Raw genomic sequence first — 21,102 nt, forward strand, 5'->3', positions numbered from 1 at the left:
AGAGGCGAGGGAGTGACTGGCAGCGAGAAATGGAGAGTGGCGAGCGAGAAATTCAGGGAGAGATGCGAATGACAATTGTTTGCTACAGGTTACAATTAAATCAAACTGTGGCTATAGCATTTAGTTTGAATTAAGGAAAAATTACAGAAATCCCACCTTTTAGTTTACTTATTATCATTATCCCTTATAAGTTTTACAAATTTTCAAAATCCCTCATTTTCGCCCATCAGATTAATGTATCAGCGCTTATATTATTGTATCTCGCGCATCAGATTAATGTATCAACACTTATATTATTGTATCTCATACATCAGATTAATGTATCAGAGCTATATAAGTGCTGATACATGCGCAAGATACAATAATATAAGCGTTGATACATTAATCTGATACGCGAGATACAATAATATAAGCGTTGATACATTAATCTGATGCGCGAGATACAATAATATAAGCGCTGATACATTAATCTGATGCGCGAGATACAATAATATAAGCGCCGATACACTAATTTGATGCGCGAAAATGAGGGATTTCTGTAATTATAAACTTTTAAGGGATAAATTGTAATTTTGCCTTTAAAATATGTGATTTCTGTAATTTGCCCTTGAATTAATAGTTTGTTATTTATACAATTTTCTCTTTTTATTTTGGGCTTTAATGATGCTGAATTGTAAAATGTAACATTTCTCAGTTGCCAATTCTTCTTTCTACAATGTAGGATAATATTACTCAGAAGAACTTTCAAAAATAGCAAAGACTTGAAACATCATGAGGTAAAATAGTTATAGTATAATTAATTACAATTCGTAGCTACATATCAAAAGAGGAGAGAGGCGAGTGAGATTGGGAAAGATCAATTCTTCTCTCTACAATGTAGGATAATAATACTTATCCAATCAATAACATTGAGAGGTCTGTTAGTTTCCCAAATGCCTATAAATTAACTTAATTTAGGAGCAATACAAGTAATTTTTTACCAACAAATTAAATTTGAATATTAAAATGTGAGAAGGACATGATCTTTTTATTTACAAAACTGGACATTTTCTGTGAAAATGGTTATAATAAAAAGGAAAAATTGTATGAAATATCAAACTATTACTTCAAATTAAATGTTATAGCCATAGTTTATTTTAATTGTAATTCGCAGCAAACATCTCCTTTTTTTGTCATCTGATTAGGTATACAATTAGTCATTTTATACATTTCAATATAAAATGTATAAAATGCGTTTGTGTTTGTTTAAAGCGAGAGAAAAATGTATATACAAATACAAATACATATATTTTTGTCCTATACACTTATAATTATACAAATACAAATCTTATTATACAAATTACAATGTATAAATGAATTTATACAAAATTGAACAATTTGTATAAAATTAGATGTTTTTAGCGATTTATACAAATCAAAAGTTCCATAGCAAACATAAAATTTGCTATGGAGCGCAATTATGCAAACAATAGCTATAACATACAAATATAATTTTTATATTTGCTACATTTGAAAATTGCTCTAATAAAAATGATGCATCTACAAATTCATTAATAGTTTTGGGCCTAAAAAGTGACCCGAAAAGCCCAGATAGGAAAAGCCGTGAAGGTCGTTATCGTAATCAATTGCGGGAATCGTGCAGTGGTACGGCCCTATGAAGTAGTGGGCCGCCAATCCCTATCCTAGATATAGGCCCACACTCTTGAAAAGACATAAAGAATACTGTTTTGGGCTGGCGTGGGCGTGGGTGGAGGAGGGTGTGCGGGGGGGGGGGGGGGGGGGCTCACTTTTGAAGATAAAAAGTTTTTAGTTTTATTTTATGTATTTGTAATGTAAATTTAATTTACACATTAAATGATTAAATAATGAGGAAATTTCATAAATAGTAAAGAGTTTAAACTTTACAAGCTTCCTTAGCTACAATTTACCTAATTACGCTGAATGCTATAATTTCGTTTGTTATGAATATTTCTATTTGTATAAACCGCTTGCCAATATACAAACAAAGTAAGTATATACAAATTTTGTATTTGTATTTTTATGATTTTTTAAACTTATACCAATCAAATATATCAGACAATGTAATAATATGCAAGCTAGGGTAAGTATATACAAATTTTGGATCTAACAATTAGAAAATTTCTGGATTTATACAAATAAGAGCCGAATTATACAAATTTTGGATGTGGATCACGTAATTATGATTGTAAGCTAGTGGTGAGTGATAATTTAATGAAATTATAGCTATATAAACTAATTACGTATAGTAGGAGTTTTGTTAAGCTGTCGTTTTAGCTCAAAAAAGTTATCGCGGTGATAACTATTCATTTAGAAATTCAAGACTAAAGTTATATTGTTTTCAGATGTACTCTGAACATTAAAGAAGTATGCAAAACATTTAAGAAGAAAAATCAATCTTTATCTTTATTAAATAGTACTCTGCTACATATCTTACCTGTGGAGCGACACCAGCTAGAGGTAGAGCTATAGAGAGTATAACTTATATTTTTTACTTATATTTTAATATACACAACAATAGGTAAAATGACAGTTACAATACTTCATTGTCTATTTTTATTTGTTCATTGTTAATTTAACGGACTTTTAAAAAGCAACAAATATAGATAATTTTATTAAATTACTCTTTCAATATAATAAGTTTAATGCTTTAAAAACTATTTTATGAAACGATTATAAAAGTGAATTAAAAATTAAGTAATAAAAATCATCAATTTTTTAAAATTAAGCGATAAATTATAAAACTCACCCAAAAAAAAGAAAAAGGAAAAACAGGTATTTTGGGAAAGCCCATAGTATGGATCTAATATCTATGGCTTCCTTGAATGGCGGCTTTTGTCCGCTGGGCCGTCGCTCTCAACGTAATGTAAGCATCTTATGTTAATCTACGTCATTAAACACTATGATTAGAATTTAGAGGGATTAAATTGATTATTTTTATTTTTATTTATCATGTTTTGACTTGAGAATATTAATTAAAGGAAAAATTACGCGATTAAGTAAATTGATATTATTTAATTACTCATTATAGCTATAGTTTGCTATAATTACCACTTGCGAATAACATTAACCATTAATTATGTGGGCTGACATCAAGTTTGTATTATTAGTCACGTTTGTATATGTATAATTCGCCACATTTGTATAATTCGCAACTAATAATTTTTTGTTTGATTTGTATTTGTATGCGATGGTTTGTATTTGTATATGACGGTAATTTCCTTTGGTTTTTCAGTTTTGTCATTATATACATTCAATCTTTTTGTGTATAACTTTTCAAAGTTTGTATAAACGTGTACTTTTCGGATTTTGTATAATATAATTTATATAATGTAATTTGTATAATATATTTTGTATAATTGTATAAAGTTCATATGTTTATGTTTGTATCAATTCGTTATTTACTTTATATTACTCAATTATACAAAAACACACGAATTATACAAATGTACTTGTGAATTATACAAATTATGGTCCTCTCTCGCTCGCCTCTCTCCTCCCTCTCACAATCTCGTTCGCCTCTCTCCTCCTCTCTCAATCTCTCCTGCCAGAATATACAAATACAGATGTATAATATACAATTATCTAATCGATATACATATACAATTCACCTCTCTCCCACTCTCGCTCGCCTCTCTCCTCCCTCTCCCAGTCTCGTTCGCCACTCTCCTTCCTATAACATGTAGCTACGAATCGTAATTAACAAATTATAGCTATGGAACGTAATTAGGCTAGCTATTTTTGAGAGGCTATATGCGGTAGTTCCTTTTAATTAAACCTAATATAATTTTTATCCTATAATAATAAAATTATTTTTCCTACATAGAAAAGTGAGATAAATAATATTAATTGTAATTGCATGATATAATCCAGATTATAATTCTAGAATAACCTGATTTTGACTCTCAAAACCTCGCACACTTGATTCCCATATGTTTTCTTTTCTTCAATTTAATAATCTCATTTAGTGTAACACTTTACCAAAAGGTGCTATAATTACAATATATTAACTTTAATTTTAAAAAGTTGAGAAAGTTCTTTTTAAAATAGAAAAAATTGAATTATAATACCCTTATTGAATATTTAAGTAACAGAATAATAAATATTGAGAAGCTTAGAAAAGACCTTTTTTTTAGATAATGTGATCTAAAATGTTCAAACGGTCAATAATATGATATAATTAATGTCATTTTACATTTTTCTCGCATCACTCGAGTTCTAATACTAGTTGTTAATAATAATAATAATAATAATAATAATAATATATACTTAACATGTTCTTCAATATGCATATCGTAAGCGTCAGTAGACACTTAATTTTTAACCGAATATAAGATTTTACACTAATTTTTATTCCTTAAATATTTCTTTCATGTCTAAATTAGATATTTTGATTTTGTCTTATTTTAATAAGTTTATTTTTTAAAAGATTTGAAAATAACAAAAATATATGTTTATTTTAATTTTAGTTTAATAAATAAGCTAATATTTCTTAATTATAATTTATTATTAGCTACTCCATTTTATTAATTTAAAATATAATTAAATAATATTCTTATTATATTATATTATATTATTAAAAAATAATACTCCCTCCGTCCACAATTAATTGTCATGGTTTCCTTTTTTAGAGTCAAACAATAAGAACTTTGACCAACATTTTACGATGTATATATTCATCATATTGATATGCAAAAAATTGCAACTTATAGTACTTTTCGTATAGTTTTTGAATATCTAATTTTTTTTTTAAAAATATCGAATTAATGTAATCTAATTTAATTTTAAAAATTAGTCAAATTGACTTTCGAAAAGCGCAACATGACAAATAAAAATGGACAGATGGAGTAATAACTTAACTACCCCACTTCCCTTTCTACCCCACAACTCCCTCACACTCACCATTATACTACCCCACCGGCCCACCCCCCGAAAAACACATCCCACAACCATACACACATTACAAAAAAATAAAAATTCACTACCCACCCCTATATCCTAAACACATACACACACATTCAATACACATACATAGGCACGACAAAACCAAAAAAGAACAGATCACAATACCTACACTTCTCACAATACACATTCACATACACAAAACGTACAGAAAAAGAGAAGAAAATCAGAAAAAAGAAAAACACAGCATCAGCAACACCAAAAAACTACACCAACACACAACACATCGCACACATACGGAAGACAAAACAAAAAATATACACACTATACACCCTCATATTATGTCTTTTCTTTCACTCACAAACAAAAGTGAGGTCGAGGTTTTCTTTTGTGGTTCCTTATTAGGATTGTTTCCTTTTCTTAAATTGAATTTTCGCAAGAAGTACCGTTTAATTTTTATTGTATTTTATTTTTATGATTATATAATACTTGATTCCAGTGTTATGAAGTTTGCTCGAAATTTAGGTGTGTTTAATTTTGACACAATAATATTGAAATATTTCCTATTTATTCTATTGTACATTATTTTCATTTTGTACCATATGTTGTTATCAATTAATTAAGTACCTCTTGTGTCCAACCAAAATTAACTAAATGTCTAAAAGAGTTATTCTAATAGTTTGTTTAGTCAACTTTATTAAAAATGTTTATTTTAGAAAAATTAAGAGATGAAGAGTTGCAATTTTTTACTTTTTATTTTTATTGGCTTTTGTCATAACTTATATAAGTAAACTAAAATGTAAGTGCATCTATATCGAATTTGAATATGAAAATAACTTCTTTTTTTTTGTTTAAGATTTTAGACTTTTATTATTTAAATAGTATTCATGAATATAAATAGTATAAAATAATTTAGTCGCTAATAATACGCTTAAGCTTTCTAGTAATAGGTAAGCATTAGGACGGATATATGGCCCGTTAAAAATATTTGTTTGATATATGCAAAGAAGACAGTTATGTCTCTAAACAGCAAGACCAAGAATGCAGTTACGTATTTAGGTCGAGACCAAATAAAAGTTCAACAATAAAAATATGAGTGAAACTGTAGCATATAAAATATATCCAAAAAATAGTTAAAATAAGTATAAGTCAATAAAAGTGACCGTGCTAGAACCACGGGACTCGAGGGATGCCTAATACCTTCCCCTCGGTCAATAGAATTCCTTACCCGAATTTCTGGTTCGCAGACCAAATAAAGAGTCATTTCCTTTTGATTAGGGATTAAACAAAAAGGTGACTTAGAACACCATAACTCAATTCCAAGTGACGACTCTGAAAAGAAAAATCCCTAATCAATACCGTCACTTAAAATGGAAAAAACCCTTTCCGTCGGTCCGAAAGGGGTGTGACAAATATATATTAACAAATCTAGATGTTCAAATAGAGTTCTTTTTTGTTTAGAATTAAGGGGTCGTTTGGTTTGAAAATGAGTTATGATGGGATAAGTTATGTTGGGATAAGTTATGTTGGGATTAGTTATGATGGGATAAGTTGTGTTGGGATTATTTTTTATTGAGTGTTTGGTTTGTTGTATTCAAAATAATAAATTTTAAGAACAATTTATTTGTTTACAAAAATGCCCTTCATTAATGTAAAAAGTGATATAACAAAAGGGTTGAAAGAGACATTTTTGTCATTTACCTATTTTATCCCGGGATAAGTTATCCCGGGATTACTATACCACCCAAGGAGAGGGATAACTTATCCCGGTACTAATTATTAATCCCGGGATAAGTTATCCCGAACTTGCCAACCAAACAACAAAATAAGCGGTACTATAATTTAATCCCGGGACTATTTGTTATTATACCTCACACCAAACGAGCCCGAGTTTAAAAGCATACCAAAGTATTCTGATATTTGAGTTTTATATTTGAATTATCAGGTGTATTGTGAGTTTTCGATCCAAACAATTATCAAAAATTTATAGAAACACATCTCAACTATTAGTTATTCACTTTCTACCTGAAATATCACTATCGTTCACATAGAAAAAGTGAACAACTGATAATTGAGGTGTACTATTTAGATAAAACATTTGGTGATAGTTTTCCAGATAGGAAACATACACATGATTGTTCAAGTATAAAACCCAAAATCAAGATATTTTATATGTGTTTTTGATCCTTCGCCCTTATATTTGATATATTATATATATCATATAAAATAAAATAAAAATAATCTGCGTGATATTAATGCAAAAAAAGGATATATTATATATATCACACTGATTTCCCCCCTCCCCCCCCCCCCCCCCCCTTATTTTATATGATAAATATAGGTGTAGGTTTGGGCAGGCCGCCAAAGGAACTCGCTGAATCGCCAATTGGCCGTATTGTTATTTGTTGGTAACCTAAGTTTCTGAATGAAACGATTCTCATTATATTTATAATACATACATAAAATATAAAATTCTATTGTAGTTGTGATGGATAAACAAATATATTCACAAAGTAGAAAAGCATAATTATTTTCTTTCCTTTTTTAATGTGCATTGAACGTTGAAATGGCACGTTTAATTGCTGGTAAATGTTTAACATCGAACTTATTTTATAACTTCTACTTTTTAACTCTTTTTGGGGACCAAGTGGAGTTATTGGTGGACCTATTTAAATTAAAATTATTCAAAGCTACTCGTTGGAATACATTTAATAATTTCTCTAAATAAGGAAAACGTTAAAAATTAATTAATGGTCGAAAGAGGGCAAAAATATGCAGCTTTAGAATAAACTAGTTTTAGTTTCAAATTGCAATAATCATTGCTTATGCATAGACAACAATGAGACAAATAGAAAACTAAAGGCATAATAAACATTTTAATTTTACCTTAATTAACGGCAAAATACTTACATCTTGAGAATATATATTTAAACATTTTTAAAAGTTATGTGCCATGTTAAACTTTTTTTTTATCCAACCCTATGAACTCTCATCATTTTTACTCTCTTAGTATTTCGAATTTAAAACTTTCGAACTGAACATAAAGAGTATTAAATTAATATTAAATATTAATGAGAGTTACAACAAAGATAAGTTGAAATATTATATATTCTCAAAATTATAATATTTAATTGTCAAATATAACCAAGTTAACAATATATTGTTCCAAACCTAAAATATATATTCGAATATATAAAGTGAAAGTAGAACAATAATAGTATCTTATTAGTTCCGAATGGCCGTTATAGTAAGAGCAATTTCCCGATGCTGAGTAAAAGTGTTCTAGTGGAAGACAAGTGGGGTTCTTTAGAATCATATTGGGCAGGCAAAAATGCCCTCAAAATGTCCCTTAAGAGTCTACATAATTGGTTGTTTATATCTGTTTCGTTTCATATTAGTTGTCACATTTTTTTAAATATATTTATAAAATAAATTATAAATAAAATTATTTTTTATTTGTTTTACCTTTATCTCTTTACAATAAATGAACAAGCAAGACTAAACTAATCTTTTTTCAAAATAATTCATTTCTCTTGATTTTGTTAAATGACAAGTGTGTTTTTAAAGAGTAAATTTTAGGAATAACAAAGATAAAATCATATTACTGTTCTATAGCTACAGTTTTGTTATTTGCGCTCCATAGCCAAAATATGTTTGCTATGGAGCATCTGATTTGTATAAATCGCGGCGATTGTATAAATCTGGCGTCTGTATCTATGAAAATTGTGTTTGTATAGGTATATGTTTTCTATGTTAGGCTAGAGTGGCGAGCGAGATTAGGAGAGAGATGAGAGAGGTGAGCGAGAGGGGGCAGAGAGTAGAGAAAGGTGAATTGTATATGTATATCGGTTAGATAATTGTATATATGTAACTACTATGTATATGTATCAATGATTGTGTTAGTATATCTGCATAAATTTTGAATTGGTATACAATTGGATCGAGTTAAAACATTTATATTTTTGTATCAAATATCTCTCTCGCTTTATACAAACACAAATTATACATTGTATTTGTATAATTTGTGTTTGTATAAAGCGCGAGAGAGAGAAAGACAAAATAGAACTTGACAGTGGAAGATTTGTATTTGTATAATTAATTATAAGTATATAAGACAGAGATATATGTATTTGTATTTGTATATATACAAATACAAACGCAAATTATACATTTGTGTTTGTATAAAGTGAGAGAGGCGAGGGAGAGATGACTGAGAGTGGCGAGCGAGATTCATGAGAGAGGCGAATGACAAAAAGTTTGTTGCGAATTGGAATTAAATGAAACTGTAGTTATACCATTTATTTTAAATTAATAGTTTGCTATTATATATAATTTCTCCTTTTTGAAAATCATTTTTACTTGTCCATCATTGACTTTGCATATCTCTTAAAAAATAATAAATAGAATGATAATATTATTATTTTATCCTTTGAGGAGTAATAAATTTAATGTTTTAAGAAATGTATTAGGAGATGAATATTATTATTAATAAGGATAGATTAGAAATGAAGTAATAAATTATCTCTTAATTTTATAAATTGAACAAGTAAAAATAATATTACTTTTAGAATAGAAAACAAGTAAAAACGAACAAATAAAGCAAAATGAAACGAACATTTCCAATAATCCTAATAACTAATATGGAACGAAGAGAATATTAAAAGAATGAGAAAGTTCTCAGTATCTATTCAGGCAGAAGAATATAAGAATACCAATCGAGTACCACACAGTCACATCATATTCATATATACATTCACTTTCCACTTAATACTTGACAAAAACAAACAAACAAACAAAACAAAGTCTATTTGTTTGTTTATGGCTTGATTTTATTTATTTCAGCATATATTTAGTTCAGTCCAAGTTCAATTAATAATGTTTTAAACGAATTTTACAAGTGGATGATCTCGATCGAGTTATTTCAATTGATAATGAAATTGCACGTTTCTATAAATGATCTTGATCGAGTTATTTCAATTGATAATGGAATTGCACGTTTCTATAAATTAAACAAATTTTATATTAGAAAACGATTGAATTTAACCATGTTAACAAAAAATTTCTTTAATTTTTAAAAATGAAAATATAGAATTTGTTGTTATTGATAAATGATATTGCTATTAAAGAAAATATCTATTATAACCCATTGATAAAGGAGAAGTATCAAATCCAATTACCAAGCATTAACTCTAGTCATATAGGAACTTTTGGCATAAAGCATTTTTAGTGAAAATTGTGAAGTATTGTTAATTATTTATAGTAATAAGCTTCATTTATTATATTAATATAATTATTATCTTCGTTCTTTGTACTTATTTCTTACACTTTTTTAATTTGTTTATTTTAGTAAATTAAGATAAATTTATTGTTTTCTTTAAATATTATTCATATCATTAAAAAAACCACATAATGTATTAGTAGAATTTAAATTTGAATTTTTTAAAACATAATTAATAAAAATAATTTGGTAAAAGAAATTCCTAAATTATTGGCTCCACTTGTGATTGGTCAAGCAACATTTATTACCAATTATATCTACTTGAACCGTCCTCTTATATATCGACCCAAAAGGAAGACTATTAAAAGGACACATTTTTATTGATATCCACCAAATGTACAAGTGGCACATGGACCTTATTTCTTTTAAGAGAAAAAAAAATATTATTTTTCTAAAAGTATTGTTAATTAAGATATCGTGGCGAGGTTAGAAATTTACTAAATATATTTAGAATTCAACACACATACAAAAAGTAATTTGTAATTATATATATAATATAATTTTTCGATGAGAAACGTTAAAATGACCTTTCTTTAATTGCTGTGGATCTGTCACTGCTAAAACAGATGCTTCAGTTAAAGCTTTTTCATGCTAATAGTTTCTAAAGGGGACTACTTTTAATGTTTCTAAAACTTCAAAAGAAAATCTCCAAATTAATATTTAAGAGAATTTAATTGGTATATAGATTGTGGTCACACACATGCTGCAATGAGACATCATTTTCTTTGTTTTGGGATGGAGAAAAAGGCCCTCACCTTGATCATATAGTATATACTAGCTAGCTAGAACTTACTAAGTTTTAATTAGTGGTTGGAGTAGTAATTTTTTTCTTTTAAGAAAACTTTTATGTATACTAGTAAAAAATCACTATTTTGTCATGAAAAATGTTCAATGTTGTTTTCATAGATATTTTGATTAATTCAGTAAAGAAGAAAGAATATTCAATGACTATTCTTAGTATTTCAATGAAAATATGTTTCTTTGTATTTTTCAGGTGATGGTCTAATTCGATAAAAGTAAGGTGAAAAAATTATGTTTCATAGCATTGTTGATTCGTAATAAGAAAAATCTATGTTTCTAGGATTGATATGTGTGTGTGTTTTGTGTATTTTTTAAAACCTTTAAGAAGTTATATATCCAAATTTACATTAGATTTTGCTATCACGCTACATTTAATTATTGTTTTAATAATTTCTTAAATATGATGCCACTAACATGATATATGAGGGACTAATATTTTGAACTCTTAATTAGTTAAATTAAAACATATTATAGAATGGAAAAAAAAGTATACTTGTCAAAGGAGTCGGTTCGTTCCATAAAACAACTTAGGTGTGTTTGGTAGGTAGAAAAATATATATGTTTTAATTTATTTTGTGTTTGGTAGGTAGAAAAATATATTTTTTTAAATTTATTTTGTTTGATGGGTCAAAATATTTTACAAATATTTTGTTAGGAAGATAAGTTTTTTAAAAATGAGAAAAATGACTTTCACAACTAAAAAAGTCTAAATTAGAAAAACAAGTTCAAATAAGTGACATTTCGAGTTTATTGTCTTTTTTCGACCCATTCATGCGTCCAACACATGAGTTGGCCTCCACTCCTTGACAATTCAACCCCTACCAATCCGAAGTCATACTTCTCACCCATTTCACCTTCATAGTATTTTTCTATATGGAAAAATGACAAATGTACCCCGAACTATTGTAAATGGTATGCATATATCCTTCGTCATACTTTTGGGACATTCGTGCCCATGCCGTTCAAAACTAGAGCATATATGCCCTTTATACTAATGGACATACACGTGTCATAATCTTATCCACCGACCCGACATTTATTAAATATCGGATCGGATAAGATTGTATCACGTGTCCCTATTTAGTCTTCCATTAGAGTGAAGGGCATATATGCTCTAGTTTTTGGACGGGAGGGGCACCAATGTCCCAAAAATATAACGAAGGGTATCTGCATACCATTTACGATAGTTCAGGGGTATATTTGTCCTTTTTCCCTTTTCTATATTATATATAATTATATATTTTGAGATTATATCATCTTACTAATTATATTAAAAAATAAATAAATTTATAAATAAAAAAACATACTTATTTTTCATGAAAAATATTTTGCTCGGTGCCAAACACTCAACAATTGTAGTCTTTCATTTACACCAATTTTACCAAAGCAGTCTAACCAAGACCATGACCAGGAGCTTTAGTTCTTTAATTTTGACTAATTTAATCACGTCATATTTAATTTTGTTTTCATCATTGCTTACGCATATAAAAATATACTGTAGAACAACATAAAAGTAAATGAAAAACAATCATTAACGAATTAAATTGAAAATAAAGAGGCTTATTATTCACATGTGCCACTAAACTAATCATGATTAGAGGCTAAGCACATAGACCTTAATATAAACAGCCGATAGCTATCATTAGTGGTGGAACAAGAATTTTCACTAAGATGGTTAAATATGAAAAAGTAAACACACGAAAAAGTCGAAGCAGATTCAACATTCATTATCTATATGTAAAAATTAATTTTAATCATATTATATAAACAATATAATTTTCCACCTAAAGGCCCTGCTACTGGCTCCACCCATGGCTATATATATATAACGTCTCATGTATTATTTTTACATATCTTTTATGCTAGTTTTTTTAATTGATTTTAAGTTAAATTTAACTGAAATAATAGTTGTAGTGAATTGTAAATCAAATCTCTCCCACACCTCCTTCATAGTTATGCCTAATATGTTAGAATTAGCTCATAAAAAAAATATATAATCTCTCTAACTTATCCTTCTTTGAGCACATTAATGATATTCCTATTTATTAACTTATAAGCCATTTTAATAGCTGAATCCGACTCATTTGAAAATTAGATTGATTTAAGCTCTTTCTCCCTCTCATTTAAAAATTAATAATTGTTTTATATGTTTGGTATAGCCATAATTTGGAACAAAAGTTTTGTTTTGATGATTAAACAAGCTCTAACAGAAGAAGCCATGAAATTTGAATTATAGAAATTAGATTATATGACCTAATATTTAGTTCATCTTAATAAGAATTCAAGTACATTATTAGACCAATTAATAATCTGTCTATTTTATTTACTTAATTTATTTTAATCGTTCACCCAAAATACTATTTCAATTCACACATTTGACATTCTATTTTACGACCATACTATTTAGCTTCTGATTTATAGATTGATAAAAATTGTATGGTATGACACATAAGTATATATAGTCATAAGCACATTAAACGGGTCGGGTTGAACAAGAGTAGGCTTGGAGTTGAAGAGTTGATAACAACCCCATGGTACGAAGTAAAATATTTTTTATTTTCTCATATTTTATTGATCAAATCTTTTGAAAATATTTTTTTACTAAGAAAGTACGTTATTTAAAAAAGGGGAAAATTATTTTTTAATAGAAGCAAGATAAACAAGTTATATATGTGACATTTCACGTTATTATGTTCTACCACCTTGAGCACATTTCATTTTCATCTTCATCTTCATTTCCACTCAACCCTCACCTATAATAGTATTTATTCAGATTATATTCAGATTATATAGAAATATTTTTAAATTGATATTTTTTCTATATAAACAAACACAAATATGATGAGGATGTGGAAGAGGGCCCTAAGTATATTCCTATGCAAATTACATATAAAAAGTCTTAAGTACTGTCATACGTAATCTAGAGGACCCCAAAAATTAGAATGGAGTGGTAACTAATAAGTATATATTCCTTTGTATTTAATTATAGATTTTAAATTTAAGTCTTAAATATAAAATTATTTTTAACAAAAAAAAAAAACCTTTACTCCTAAAATAAAATATTCCGACTTAATATAAATTTAAATTAATTGAACCTTACATAACCACTCTAGGTAGTCTAAGGAAAATGTATATACATATACATTTTTTATTTTGATTTTAAAGATGATCTTGTTTTTTTTTATAAAATTAATAAGAGAGTTTAACAATTTCGGAACATATTTGAACTATAGTTAGTTACTCATTGTTTATGCAAATAAAATGCTTTTTATTGCACATGTTTTGACTAAACCAAACAGCCCTAAATCTCGAATTAAGCCAAACGATTTCCCATAATTTAATTACTACGCATATCAATCTCTACTATTCGTTAAGCTATTTAATTAAGGATTAGAGTTGACGTGAGCTACATAAATTCATTTTTAAAATAAAATAAAATATCCACCGTATGTACAGTCTTTAACTAAAAAAAAATTGTGAAAAGACCTACTACTATTTAGTTTTTTTTCTTCTTCCCACTTTTACCTCACTGCATTCCAAGAAGTAATCATGCCATTGCATGCTCAATTAACACCCCCACCCCCCATTTCCTTTTATTTTTTCACGAATTCTAAGTTTTCAAAAGTGTTGATATGAAAGAGAATATATTATCCAAAATTATTGCTCAAAATATTTTCTTCAAAAATAAAATAAAAAAATATGTAAGACTTCTCTATTGAAAGTAAAGGATTTGTTTTTTTCCATAAGTGATATAAAAAAATTATTGTTACCTCTCCACGGTCAAATAACTCCCCCAAACCCCATCCCCCGCGCCACTAACATGCCTTTCCTCTCCCCACCTCTATGTTCTATTTTTAAATTACATATAAATATATTTGAAATGATATTTTTTTACTTAATTATCAAACACTAGAAAATAAATAAAATATTATCACTAGTACCATATATTTTTCCAAGAAAACATATTTAAGGAAAAGTTTTCCATGATTTTTTTCCTCTTCATACCAAACATTACTTAAAAAGATCGTGAAAAAAATCGACTACAAATAAGCCGGAAAAAAGCAACCTCATGAAGTATATTTTTTTGATTATTCTTTTACAAAATAAAACAAAGTCTTGAACCTACAAAATCAATTGTGTAGTGAGAGAAATATACCCTACCACCCTAACGATGGGTGTTCGAATAATGCATTTTATTATTATGTATTTTAAAAAAAAACTATCCCGTGAAGTCGATAAGGTTTCGACCCAGCCTCTTGTGACAAACAAACTCATGAGGTTGATTTTTTAGAATATTTTTTTTTTAGTAGTTGAGATAGAAATAAATTAAAGACGATTGATGGATAGAGATATATACACTTACTAAAGGTCTAATACATAAATCTGATTCTTAATTTGACATCAGCTGACAACTATGACCTTTAACTTTGAATGTGCACAAGTAGGCACTTAAACTTATATAAAATTGAGCAAATTGACACATTCGTCCTACATGGCACCCTACATGACAATTTTGTATCCTACGTGACGTTCTATGTGTATTATGTCATGTAGGACAAGTGTGTCTACTTGTTCAATTTTATACAAATTTAAATGTCTACTTATACACACTCAAAATTAGAGGACATAATTATCCGTTAAAATCAAATTAAGGATCATGTTTATGTATTATGCCCTTACTAAATATTGTAATAATACATGGTGTGTGAAGCAATTAATAATCATTGCTAAAAATCAGATTATTCTGTTGGAATTGGGGCCACCATGATTCCATATACCTTTCTCACATGTCTTCTATCCTTTCAAAACTTGAAAAAATCTCATAGTTAATCATCTCTTCTTTCTTTTTCACCTTTATTTTTTGCCCCTCCTCTTTTTCTTCCTTGGTAACATTCACTATCATTTCTATTTTGAAAGCAAGATAAATTATTATATACTCATTTTATAATTTCTCTAATCTCCTTACTAATCATTTCGATTCCTCTCAAAATATCGTACCATACTCCTTTTCCTTTTATTTTCTTATGTACAAAAAAAACATGGCTATTCCCTTACCCTAGTCAGAATATTTCAATTGAACATGTAATTAAGAAACGTTGGGTTACACGATATAAAGACAAATGTGTATAATTAAAGCAAATGACATATTATATGTTCTTTCTCAAATTTTGAATAAAAAACATCTAATTGAACACTTAATTATCAATAGGTATGGTGTTCAATTGGAACATGATTTACTTTGGGCTACTTCGTTCCTTAACAAACCAATTTTGATTTCCAGAAAGATCTCCACGCTGAGGGCTGAACCTCGTCTAATGATCTTATGGATCCCCATCCCGTCTTTTAGGTTTCATGTGTCTAAATGAAATATCATTTAAATTTAAGGGACAAATTATGCATTATTAAGCCTTTTAAATGGGCTAAATCTAAAATAACTCAGCATGATATGATCCTATATGTTTTAAGCTAAGTTCACAAAATGATCCTATCGATTTTCAAAAATGACAAAATAGTCTCTCTTGTTTTTTGTTCTTAAACGAAAAAAAAACATAATATGTGATACAATGAAATCAAAACTTTTTTTGTACTAAAAATATTATAATTTAATTAACAAATGAATTGAAGGTCAAACATAGAAATGAACTTTCTATACATTTGTAGTAAAAGTTTGACATGAGAATATGAAACAATTAGTACACTTGCAATTAATATGAATGGTAAGATCAGCTGTGGGGACTCTCTACAGAAAAATAATAATAAAAGTTTCAGTTAACTAAATAGCCCACGTACTTAAATATAGAGACTTGTAACGAGAATGGTGGGTCTTAAAAAGTATCTTAATAATGCTAATTAATTTGGTACCCACTTTGAAATAATAATAATAATAATAATTATTATTATTATTATTGTTTGCTTAATATTTAAGAGATGGAAACTTCTGTAGATTGTAAGTCTGCAGGTGAAAATGTAAAAGGTCATAAATTGCACTAATTAGTTATTCTCTGTTGAAAGAAAAAAGTAGTCTGCCGACTATTCTAAGAAATATAATATATAGAACATATGTAAGTAATTGGAATTCAAAAATATATAAAATAAAAAAGTCAAAGAAATTCAACTTTTCTTATACATATATATAAAGAAAGAAAATATTTTTAATCTTATATATAGATTCTAATTTTTCGTTAGAAGGTGTACGAATAAATCATCTATGCCTTCTTAGCTAGCTCTATCTATATATACAGTTGACCGTGACATTATATCTTAGCTTGTTATAATGGACAACCTATTTTTTTTGAGACATTACTAATCCCTAGTTTTTAATGACAATTATTTGTAATATATATATATATATATACACGCTATGATCATTGATCAGTGTGTTGAAGTTAAACTCGAAGAGAATATTAGGGGTTAGTAGGTTAAAGTTTTTTTTTCCTTTCCATTCCCATATGACAATGTGAAAACAAGAACTTATGCAGTGTGTTCTGGTTAATAATATTCTTAACCTAGGAATTTACACTTCTGTTTTTTTGACTTTTGCAAGTTTGTCTGGCTGTCTTTAGTTGAAAAATGAAAAAGGTTCAGGTTAAACCAACTGGTAACATGTTTTATGGAAATTAAGCCTCTAATTAAGTGGTAATAATGGTTTTGACTATAAAATGAGAAAAGTTACTGGATGAATATATCATTAACTGAATTAATTAGACTAAAAGTAATTTAGGACCTTCCTTTTACTTTTTTCTTTTTATTTATTTTTTTGTTTGTGGGTGGAGAAGTCCGTTGAGATATTTCTGGAAACAATTAATTAGGCAATACTGATAGTATTTTTAATAATATATTATAAATATTCAAAGTACTTTATTTTGCATAAATTTCTTAAATACTTATCTGGAAAACTTATCCAAACACAACGTATAGTATCATCTTTTTAGTAGCTTTTTTGTAATACACTATGAAAAAAAAAGGACAAAATCTATAAAAATTGACTTGTCTAAACTGTTTTCGATGAATTATCTCTACACAAAAAACCTTTAATGATGGGCTAATTATTGATGAATATCCTCATCGAAAATTTGTGTCATATAGGGTATTTTTATGATTTTATCCCATGCTCCATGAGAAAATCTTCAAAGTCACAAATCACAAGTAATAAACAAAACGGGTTAAAAATTTAAAATTACTCATTTCGAAAACTTTTTCTATAATAAAATCAGTAAATACTCCGCATGCCATTACTAACAAATTTGATTTTATTATATTAGATTAAAAAATGTATCTAAGGATTTGTTCTTATTGAAGTTTAATAATTGTCAAAGATTCTACCTTAAAAATACGAGCGGTATATATAAATACTTAACAAAAAAACAAACAGAAATTAAACCAACTTAACATAATTATAGGAAGAAAGAAGAAAAAAAGACTAGATATATATAATACTACAAAATCCAAAATTCTCATTCTACCAAATATTTAAAAATCATCAAAAAGAGTACGTAGTACAAAATATCTACATGTGTATTACAACGTATATAATTAAACCAAAAATTAAAAATACAATTAATTAATAGAAAAAACTTACCAAATTGATCTAATAAGTCATCAATTTATAGTCAGCAACAGTTTTTTTTTTTTTTTTTTTATCATAAAGAAATAGTAATAATAATAATTCTAATCAGGACAAGTCCATGAAGAAACTGGTCCTTCCCCAGTTGAACACACATTTTCCAAACCCTTATTAATCTCATGATGAAATTCTGATGTAGAAGAATTACCTGAATTTAACTTGTTATAATTTCCAGCATTACTATTATTCCCATCAAATGATCTCAGCCGTTGATTTTCTTGACCCCCATCATGATTATTATTATTTCTCCACAATCTTGAAAGATTATTTCCATCATTTCTTGCTTGACTAGTAACATTATTATTATTATTACTATTATTCCCTCCTTGAAATGCACTGATCAGATTTGCACTCACTTGTTGTTCATGACTTATTCCAAGTTCATCTAACGAAGGGACATTAATTGTATTACTGCTTCCGCCTCCTGTAGTAGACTTTGTGTTAAAAATCGATGCTCCAGCATTGAATGAAAGAATTTGATTCTGCATGTTGAACAAGTTTTGTGCTTGTTTTTGTATTCCAAGATGATTTGAACCTAATTGGAAATTTGTTGAGGTAGAGGTAGAGCCCGAGGTAGTACCAACACCAACAATAGAGTTGTTGTTATTTCCAGGCATTAAAGCATCAATCATGCTAGAACTCAACAACGATGACGAAGAAGCAGGAGAAGATGATAATTGTGACATAAATGGAGATACTTGAACCTTTTGTGCTGATGGTCTCAAAGGGTATAATGGTCCAAGCGAATCCAAATGACCTGTCCTCATCCCCGATCCAGCTGTCGGAAAGAGATCAAGACGGCGAGTGTAGGGTGAACCGGTGAACGGAGCAGTTGGGATTCCGGTGAATTCCTGAACCATTTGTCGAAAATTCGTCGTGTCTGTAGTTAGCACGGTGGTTGGCGCTCTGCGTGAGGCCCTGGTGCGTTTCTTCGGGTTTTTCGCTACATTGGGCTGCTGATCGGGCTGGGCCGAACTTGAGGCCCGTACAACATTAGTTGCTTCAACTGATGGTTGCATTGCTTGTAACGGACCTGAACCCGGAAAAGGGTTTTGATTATGATGATGATGAAAGAGTTGACCACTAGCAGCGGCAGTTGATGATGGAGCTGATGAGGTAAAATTGTTGAAATTATGGTCAGATCTTAAAGCCCGAGATGACGATGATGACCAAATGAGATCGTTCGTGTTGAACTGAGGATTTGAACTTTGTGGGAACAAACTAGCCGCGGTATCAAAGAAAGTATTATTGGGGTTTTGTTGATGTTGTTGATGATGATGAGAAAGAAAAGGCGGATTATTATTATTATGAGATGCAATTGAACCAAAATGGGCGAGTGAATTATTATTACTATTATTCAAGAAAGTTGAAATAGATTCCCCACGTGAATCATCATACTCTTCATCACCACCACTTGAAGATTGAATACTCCCACTATTCCCAGAATCCATACCTTTAATTTTTCTTCAATAAAAAGATAATTAAAGAAGAAAAAGTCTAGTATTTACTAAAACCTGCAAAATAGAAAGTGATAGTTGCAAAGTTTGAATAAGATTCAAATCGAAAAAAACACCCAACAAATTAAATTAAATAAAAAAAATTAAAAAAGTACCCATATATTGAACTTCCTTGAGTTAGCTCACTTTCTTGGACCACAAGCTTGTACTCGATCCAATAAAAATAAAAACAAATAGGATCATAACTTCATTTTTTCCGATGAATTAGGGTTTGGAGAGATCGAAAGGGAGAAAAGAAAAGAAAAGGAGAAAGGAGCGGTTAAATATAAGGATGGCTCTGAAAGAGATGCAAGGAAAGTAAAGTAAAGAGTTTTTTGGTATTTTTTTCAGTTAGAAAAGGAAATATAGAATAGGTGGGGGACTGGGTGGGTGGTGGGGTAGGACATTGGAGGGGAGCAAAGAAGCTGCCGGTAGGTGGCAACGGGTCAAACTCAAAGAGATAGATATATGTACATACAATACACAAGATAGTGAGAGATTGGTATATGAGGAGAAAAAGAATATCTTTTTCTTTAGATTTTTAAGTGTGAAAACAAGAAAAATGAATACTAGAAAAGTTTTATGGAAACATAAAAGGGAAGAGAAAAAATAAATATAAAGTACTATTATTATACTATAATAATAAAGTGAAAATGATATATTAAAAAGAACAATTTAATACTTAAAGAGTAGGTAGCCAACTAAACTTGCTTAAGTTGTCTTGTGAACTTCAACATCTCCGGAGTAATTGGGGTTGTGGTGAGATGAATAAAATTAAAATTTTGAGTTCTTGAGTTTTGTATATATATGGAAAAAAAAACCTAATAAAAAGCCTTCTTATTGGACTTTACATGACGTAAATTTTAATTAGTTGAGATTTTAATACGGATAACAGTTACATCAACTTGCAAAATTTAAAAAACAAATTCAATTATTAGGGATATGTTGTAATTGTTGAAATATATTCTTCATGTTCGGACTTT

The 21,102-nt window shown here is 28.6% G+C and overlaps 2 protein-coding genes across 2 annotated transcripts in view; one reads left to right on the forward strand and one right to left on the reverse strand.

The window, feature by feature from the left end:
• LOC125814137 (inactive TPR repeat-containing thioredoxin TTL3-like) overlaps nucleotides 1-21,102 on the forward strand; it is a 172,414-nt gene that overhangs the window by 139,458 nt on the left and 11,854 nt on the right. The gene's annotated exons all lie outside the window — the stretch shown is intronic.
• LOC125814140 (uncharacterized) lies at nucleotides 18,411-20,481 on the reverse strand. Its single transcript, XM_049493594.1, has 2 exons — nucleotides 20,236-20,481; nucleotides 18,411-20,137 (listed from the first exon to the last, which is right to left on the reverse strand). Exon 2 carries the CDS (start codon nucleotides 20,072-20,074, stop codon nucleotides 18,668-18,670), a length of 1,407 nt encoding a protein of 468 aa, XP_049349551.1. The 5' UTR covers nucleotides 20,075-20,137; nucleotides 20,236-20,481; the 3' UTR covers nucleotides 18,411-18,667.

Source organism: Solanum verrucosum, unplaced genomic scaffold (genome assembly GCF_900185275.1).
Source record: "Solanum verrucosum unplaced genomic scaffold, falcon-dt-bn FXZP01000230.1, whole genome shotgun sequence".
NCBI classification, from domain to species: domain Eukaryota; kingdom Viridiplantae; phylum Streptophyta; class Magnoliopsida; order Solanales; family Solanaceae; genus Solanum; species Solanum verrucosum.

Coding starts and splice junctions, on each gene's coding strand:
- LOC125814140 (XM_049493594.1), bottom strand. CDS start 20,074: ATGGATTCTGGGAATAGTGGGAGTATTCAATCTTCAAGTGGTGGTGAT.